The following is a 7927-nucleotide window of genomic DNA, read 5'->3' as shown; positions in this document are numbered from 1 at the left end:
ATAGTGTATTATAGACACCAAATAATTTCCACGTGGCGACAATTTCCGTTCGCACCTTTTAATTGACACGTGCACCAGTTATGTTATTAATTAAGGACAAATTGACTACACGAGTACCTGGAAGTGTAACAGACGTGTGGTAGCGAGTAATGTTCTAACGTGTGAATTTCCCAATGCGAGACATATTGTCTCTTTAATTATTGACAAATTTTAAGTTTGATTCAACTAAGTGTTTATCCTATAAGATTTTGTCTTCTATTTGTTAACCATTTTTATCATTTTTGCACAGTTCAATATCTTAATTTCCTTACTTTGATCCTCCTACCTACCCTTTTGTTTCTTCTTCTTCTTGGCGTTCGCTCTACACGATCACACCAGTTTCTTCAATAAATGATGTGGTCCGTCTCAGGTCATCCACGTCTCCATAAAGTTTCTGATGGAGGGTTGTGTCCTGGGGCCACTTTGTAGCTCGCTCCTGGTCGTGACGTTTACATCTTTGGAGGATGTGTTCAGCTGTTTGGTCTTCTGTGCCACACGGACAGGTCGGTGACGGGGCCAGTCTGTATTTTTTATGCATGTGTGCATTGAGTCGGTTGTGCCCTGATCGGAGTCTGATCATTATCACTTGCTCTGCCCTGCTTAGGAGATGATATGCATCTGCCTCTTGTCTTGGCCGGGTAAGTGATTTAATGATGGTAACTTTCTCCTTGTAGCTTACTTGCACAGGTGGCTGATCTAACTGAGCACCTTGTTTTGCCAGTTGGTCAGCATCTTCATTTCCGGCCACTCCACAGTGTGCTGGGATCCACTGGAGGGTCACGTTTAGGTTGGTGCTGATTCTTTGTAAGGCATTTGCAAGCTGAGGAACCTTGTTGTTGGTCAGGGCTTCTAATACAGACATGGCATCTGTAAAGAAGACTATCGAGTTGACATCTTCGGTCGAGTCTTCAATCATTGACACTGCCTTCATGAGGGCTAAAGTCTCTGCTCTTTAGTTGCTACAGTGTGTTCCGGTTGCTGCATGATGTGTTTCTCGTTTTCCTGATGGGTACAGAATGACGATGCCAGCACCTCCATTTATGACTGCTCTAGTGGCAGAACCGTCTGTGTAGACATGAGTCCATGCCTCTCTTGGGTATTCGTCATCGATCATGGCAAGTGTGAGGCTCTTTCTGATATGCTCATCCTCTTGTTTACCTGGCTGTAGGTGAGGAACACTGGATCTTACTGCAACATTTGACAGGTCATTTTGTAATGGATCTATGATGTCTTCTTGACCAAGCGGAGTGGTGGGGATGGTCAGATCCGTTGCATAGGCCTTGTCCAGCTTCTTAGCTTCGTGTACAAAGCTGCTACGCTTGATCCGATTTTTGGTGTACCCTTTAACTCTGGCTGACATGGGGTGATCCGTTAGACATTTATACTTCTCTGTCTGAAGCAGGATTTTGACATCTCTTCTTTCTTGAAGTGGTTGTATTCCTGTTATCTTTTCCATGAAGGCAATTGGTGTGGACTTGGTTGCTCCTGTCATGATGCGCAGAGCTTGGTTCTGGATTTTATCCAGAGCCTGGCGATTGGATTTGGCTGTGGAAGACCATGTGGGGGAACTATACTCTAGTTGGGGTCTCATTGTGCCTTGATAGACTGTCTTGAGTATGTGCTCATTTGCCCCCCATGTAGTTCCCGCAAGCTTTCGCATCATTGCAAGTTTTCTTCGGGCCTTTCCTTCTGCTTTCATGAGGTGTGGCTTCCACGTTTGCCTCTTGTCAAAGGTGACTCCCAGGTACGTGGTCTCGTCTGCTTCAGTCATAGGAGTGTCTCCCATTCTCACCGTCCCTGCTTTCTGTTTTGATGACAATGTGAATATTGTGGTGGATGATTTCTCTTTGTTGATCCTTACACACCAGTCTTCAGCCCATGCGGTAAGTTTGTCTATTGCTTCTTGCATTCTGTATGTGGCTGTGGTGGCATGCTCTTCTTTGCACCATAACACAAGATCATCAGCATAAAGTGCCGCCTTCACTCCCCTTGGCAATTCAGACACAAGATCGTTGATAAAGAGTAAGAAGAGCGTCGGGGACAGGACTCCTCCTTGTGGGACACCGTGCCGTAGAAGGAACTTCTTACTGCTTCTTTGGTTCAAGCTTACTCTTGCCCTTCTATTGAATAGATAGGACTTGATCCACTTCAGCATGTTTCCTCCGACTCCATTCCTCATCAGTTTGACTTGGAGTCCGTCAGTCCAGACTTTATCGAAGGCCCTTTGAAGGTCTATCCATGCTGTCAGGACAACCTTCTGTTCCTGGAAAGCATCTTCAATTTCTTGTGCCAGGTAGGTAGTCTGGTCCTCGGTGGAGCGGAATTGCCTGAATCCAGCTTGTTGTTTTGCAAGTAAGTCGTTCGTCTCCAGATACCATTTAAGGCGTGCATTTACAATTCTCTCCATCGTCTTCCCAACACAGCTAGTGAGGCTTATTGGACGGTAGCTTCCAGCCTGCTTCGGATCCTTGCCTTTCTTGTGGATAGGTATCATAATGGCCTCTTTCCAGACTTGGGGAAGTTGGCCTTGTGTCCAGCTGTGGTTGAAGATGTCTAGGAGTTTGTGCATTGCTGAACTGCCTAGATGGGTGATCATTTCATTGGTCACATTGTCTGGTCCTGGAGACTTCTTTAATTTCAGCTGCCTGACTGCTGTCTGTAGTTCGTGCAGGGTCAGGCTTTGGCTCATGCGGTCTGATGTCACATCATCTGTTTTCCTGTCTGTTTGTTCTCTTCTTACTTCTCTCTGTCTCTCTCTACTGACAGGAATGTCACTGACATCTTTGTAGTTGCTGGCAAAGACATTTGCCGCTTGTTTGCCTGTCAGCAGCTCTCCATTCTCTTCCAGAGTTACTGAGCCTCTCGCTTGGACTTCATCGTCATTCAGCTGTTTCGTTAACCTCCACAGCTTACGGCCATCTCGCTCCAGGTTGAGTGATGCTGTTTTGTTTCTCCAGCTCTTTCTCTGGGCTTCAAGTTTGTGCCGCAGGAATTTGGCCTTGGCTCGCTGTAGTGAGAGGTTGCTTTCTTGTGAGGGGTTGCTTTCTGCTTCCACCCTGGTTTCTGTCAACTTAGTCTGGAGGTCTTCCAACTCTCTACTCCAGTATGGCTTGTAGTCTTTTCTGGCCCCACGTGGTATCGCCTTCTGTGCTGCGTTTAGTATGCATGCATTGAAGTCTTTCACAACTTTGTTTATATCTCTGCCATCCACTCTGATATCTCTGCAGAGGTCATCACTCAGACGTTTGTATAAGGTCCAGTCGGCCTTCTTGTAGTTCCATCTGGGGATGCTTGAGGATGAAGAGGTAGAATGGTTTATGATGAGGTGAACTGGACGATGGTCGCTTCCTCCTAGTTGTTCACAGACTTCTCTCTTGATATGCCCTTGGATATCTGCAGTGCAGAAAGCTAAGTCAGGGGTCGACGTTGTGTGCCATCTCCTAGAGTAGAAAGTTGCCAGATCTTCAGGCTGGTTGATAAGATTAAGCTTGTTTTCATCTTGCCAGTTCTCCACTTCCTCTCCGCCTCGGTCCATGTGGTCATATCCCCAGCTTTGTGAATGACTGTTGAAGTCGCCAACAACAATGAAGTTAGATTCTTCTGTTGGGATACTGTCTAGGGAAAGAGCTTTGTCATTTGGAGAGTAGAGATTCACAAGCTTCAGATTGAAATCGTTCTTCCTGAGACTCAGAACCTGGAATTCAGAGTCATCCATATGCGTTTTAGTCTGGACTACATTGATGTTGTTCCGGACTAATGTCAGGATGCCTCCTTTCTTTCTGCCTTCTCTGTCACATCGGAAACTCTGGTATCCTCTGACCTTGAAGGATTTCGCTGGCTGCAGATGAGTTTCCTGAATGCAGCAGACATTTATGTCCTGTTCATGAAGGATATGTTCTAGCTCTGTCTTTTTGTTAAAGACTCCTTCTGCGTTCCAATGCATCACCTTGAAAGGATGATGTTGGTCTTTTCTCCTCCTAGGCTTATTGTAGCCAGCTTTCTTTCCTCCTATTCTCTTGGCTTGTTGTGGAATGAAGGAGGGACCCCCAGTAGCTGTGGGTGGACTCTGTCGAGGCTCAGAGCCCGGCACTGAATCTCCCTGGTGGGATCTCAGAGACTCAGCACCACATCGAGTAACACCGGTTGATTGTGTAGACATAGCGATGTACATGACGTCATGGTTTGTTAAGGGAGTGCCAATGGCCTAACGTCTCCGATTTCAACTCCCTAGGTTTTCTGTCGGGGTTACCTCACCCTTAGCCTTTGCCGATCCAACGACAAACCACAAGGCAGTGGTTTCCTACTTAACCCTGTAGGCGGGGAACCTTATATCCCTGGGAACACAGGGGCCATTTAACCCTTTGGCTGGGGGTCTGTTCATGGGCATCAGGGCATTTCCATACGCCGGTGGGCCTGGCATGCCGCATGTCTGGGGGCAGACCACCTCCGAGTCCCTGTAGTTCAGCCTGAGGCCGCGAGGTACTCAGTTGACGTGTGTCGCCACTAGGAGGCACTACATAGGACTTGTCTGTAGAGAGGCTATGTACTGGCAGTGAAGACTTACGCACTTCAGCTTCATTTTCGCACAGGGCTAGCCAGCGGTATAGGTTGAAAGCGAAGGTGACTAGCACGCAGGGCCCAACACAACACACAAGACGCATCAACAGACCATTTGACATTCACCCTTTTGTTTAAGAAACGTTAGTTGAAGCAAACAGTTCATCATTAAGGCCTTAAACAAATAAAGTATCTCGCTGAAATATAATAATACTTATTATAAACGGTGGATTTTCCTTATATGGATGCGGCTGTACTAATAAAGCCGTATACTTTAAAAGTAAGTAAAAAACCTATGCATAAAGAAATTTGTGTGTAACGAAAGTAAAAAATACGAATACGACTATGTGTAATGTAACTAGATAATCTGGTAGTACCGGACATTCGTTTCTACGGACAATCGTTCCTCAGCTTATTTCGACAAGGCGGGCATTCGTTCAAACGTTATTTTGTCAACCCGAGCATTCGTTCCTACGTTATTTTGACAACCCGGGAACGAACGTCCGGGACTCAGATAATTTCTCCAAGGTTATTTACTCTGTAACTTTTATGGAGCACAAATATATCGCATTTTACATGTAAGCTATGACACTTTTCTACGGATTTCAAACTCAGACCACAATTATAAAATAACAACATTGTGGAATTTCATTGTAATGAAGATCCAACCGTTCAAAGTAAAAATTACAAAATTGACATGTAAATGTGTCGAATAGAAAATATGTATCGAGTATAAATTGTTCTTGCGTGACATGTATCTACCCAGGTCAGCGCTTTTGCGCGTAAAAATGTTTATGTATTTTTACCCTCTTTCGTCAGAACTGATGCCCGTTATTGAATTATTTCAAATATAAATCAAAATGGGCTGTTTCCTTTTGACTGCCTATCTGGGTACACATGAATATTACGATGTAACACAATAGTTTATCTACTAAACTAAGTACAACATTGTTATGTTTATTACAAAAATATTTTAGAATGATAACGAACAGAAGTGATTGTGGGTGATAGATAAACCTTCATTAAAACAAATATTCGTAACACATAATTTAGATAATATACACTTATTTAAAATATAATTTATTCGTAGCATTTTCACCTAATAAAACGGTGCACTTCACGCGTCTGTCTGTCTGTAACCCATCTATTTACACTTTGCAAGAAATAATCGCAAACACTAGAATGATTGTAATTACTCAACTAATTACGTGTGCAGTCAATATGTCCTTAATTTCCAACACTATTCAAATACGCGTGTCAATTAACAACGTGCGACAGGATGTTTTCTCTACGTGGACATACTGGCGCTCGGCGGACGGTCTGTTTTTACAGAAATTGACTTGGAAACGAATAAAAACTGTTGAACATTTTTGATCTGCACACTCACAATCTGTACATCGACATAAACTAGTATGCCACTTACGTCCAAGATAAATTTCTATATACAATTGTACTATTGTCTACAATAAATTTATCTGTGGAAAATTAACTTACTCAAGGTACCGGTAATTTCTGCCTTGATTGTTATAAAGTTTTATCACATGCCGTACCCTGTTTCCCATGTAATATAACCATTACATATTTTTTTTATATTACACATGTTTATTTTATGCTTTCCGGTGGTTAATAGAGAAATATCAGTGTATTAAAACTGATAATTTCACTGTTTCAAACAGTGAAAATTATCAATGAAAATTATCGATAATTTTCATTGTTTACTGTGAAATGACGTCATTTTTTGACGAAATGACGTCATTATCCCAGCGAAATTCTTTAGTTAAACTCTTTAACAATATATATAAACTGTGAAAAAAGCATGAAATAAAAAGAAAATTTGTTGGATTCGGTTGATTATCGATTTTAAGTCACTCGTGATCATAGAAAATATATATTTCACTCGTGGCTGTGCCACTCGTGATACCATTTTCTGCGATCACTCGTGAATTAAAATCGATAATCCACCGAATACAACAAATATCCTCTATGTAATACAACATTTTTAAGAGTTTTCATTGGCTTAGTTTTCGTTTTTTGACCAATCGCATTTTGTTCTTTTGCTGAAATGACGTTGCAACGTCAATTGACGTCACATTCGGGATTTATCATTATGTTTGCGTAAATACTTATTTAATTTGCTTATTTAAAAGCATGTGATAAAAAAGATCTGACACTCGCCAAAGGCTCGCTTACTAACAAAATTCCTGAACTCGTTTAATAAAATATGCTAAGATATGACAACTCGTGCCAGATCCTATATATATTTCTTTTTTTTATTTATTATTTACGGTACGGTTCATATCGGGTCGACTGAGATCACTTGAGCATTAAGCAGATATATGCGTTCAAATATTTCGTTAACCTTTGAATTTCTATTTATATATTTAATGACAGATGTTTTCATTTACTGATTATTTTTTTAATGATTAATTTCGTTTACTGATCTTTCTCTATAAATCTTTATTTAGGCATACAATTTTTGCTATATTTTTAGGTCTATTACGCATGTTCTTATTGTCTAATGTTTTACGCTTTTCGTTACGTATTTTTTTTTTAGATGACACATCGTAGGGAATCCACCCAGATAGCTGTGGATATGGATGGCGTGCGCATGCGTTGTCACATCAGCAGACACACTACGTGCTATGACGTCATCCGCGGGATCACGTCTGAAGACGATAATTGCTACGTGATGTTCGAATGCAGAAAGGGTATAGAGAAAATTCTACCCAATGAGACGAGGGTATACAAGCGAGTGCGTTCAAGGATTGACAACAGTGTCACGAATTTCGTCCTGAAAAAGATCTCCAAATTGGCTTCAAAAAAGGCGTCGATCGACAGAGCGAGGAGGAAATAACAACGAATTCGATCGAAGCTGTTTGACACAGAAAGGGTTGAAGGGTCATCTCTAGAAAACAATCTAAACAATCGCACACCTTTGAGAAAGTGTTATAGTAAGAACATTAGCAGTGTTTACCGTGTCCCACCAATTAAGAGCTCCAATATATCACTCCCGCAAAGGACGCGAGCGGATGGGGCTGTTGACGTCACAAGGTTTGAACTTCCGGAACGAACACCAGGAGACGGAATGGAGGTCGCCTCTTCCAATGTTTCATGTGACATGGATGTAGCTTTCCTATGTGATGATGGTCACGTTCTTGGTTTTGAAGTCAGCGAGTGTGACTCTCGATTAGATGACGTCAGTGTGACGCTACAAGTGGATAGCGCCTTTGACGAGGATGATACAATGTGTGAGTTGGAGAAGAACGTCTTTGATGACGTTAATGATGACGTCTCCTTCAGGACGTTAACACGACTGCGTTCTATGTTCAGT

At 42.3% G+C, this 7927-nt stretch overlaps 1 protein-coding gene across 1 annotated transcript; it reads right to left on the bottom strand.

Moving 5' to 3' along the window:
- Positions 1–361: 361 nt before the first annotated feature.
- On the bottom strand, positions 362–970 carry LOC127849996 (uncharacterized). Its single transcript, XM_052382730.1, has one exon. The coding sequence runs from the start codon at positions 968–970 to the stop codon at positions 362–364; it is 609 nt and encodes a 202-aa protein (XP_052238690.1).
- Positions 971–7927: the final 6957 nt, after the last annotated feature.

The sequence above is a fragment of the Dreissena polymorpha genome, chromosome 11 (genome assembly GCF_020536995.1).
Source record: "Dreissena polymorpha isolate Duluth1 chromosome 11, UMN_Dpol_1.0, whole genome shotgun sequence".
NCBI classification, from domain to species: Eukaryota; Metazoa; Mollusca; class Bivalvia; order Myida; family Dreissenidae; genus Dreissena; species Dreissena polymorpha.
This window is presented reverse-complemented; position numbering and strand designations above follow the sequence as displayed.

What these genes read in the sequence shown, in the direction of transcription:
- LOC127849996 (XM_052382730.1), bottom strand. Translation starts at nt 970, where the DNA reads ATGAAGGCAGTGTCAATGATTGAAGACTCGACCGAAGATGTCAACTCG.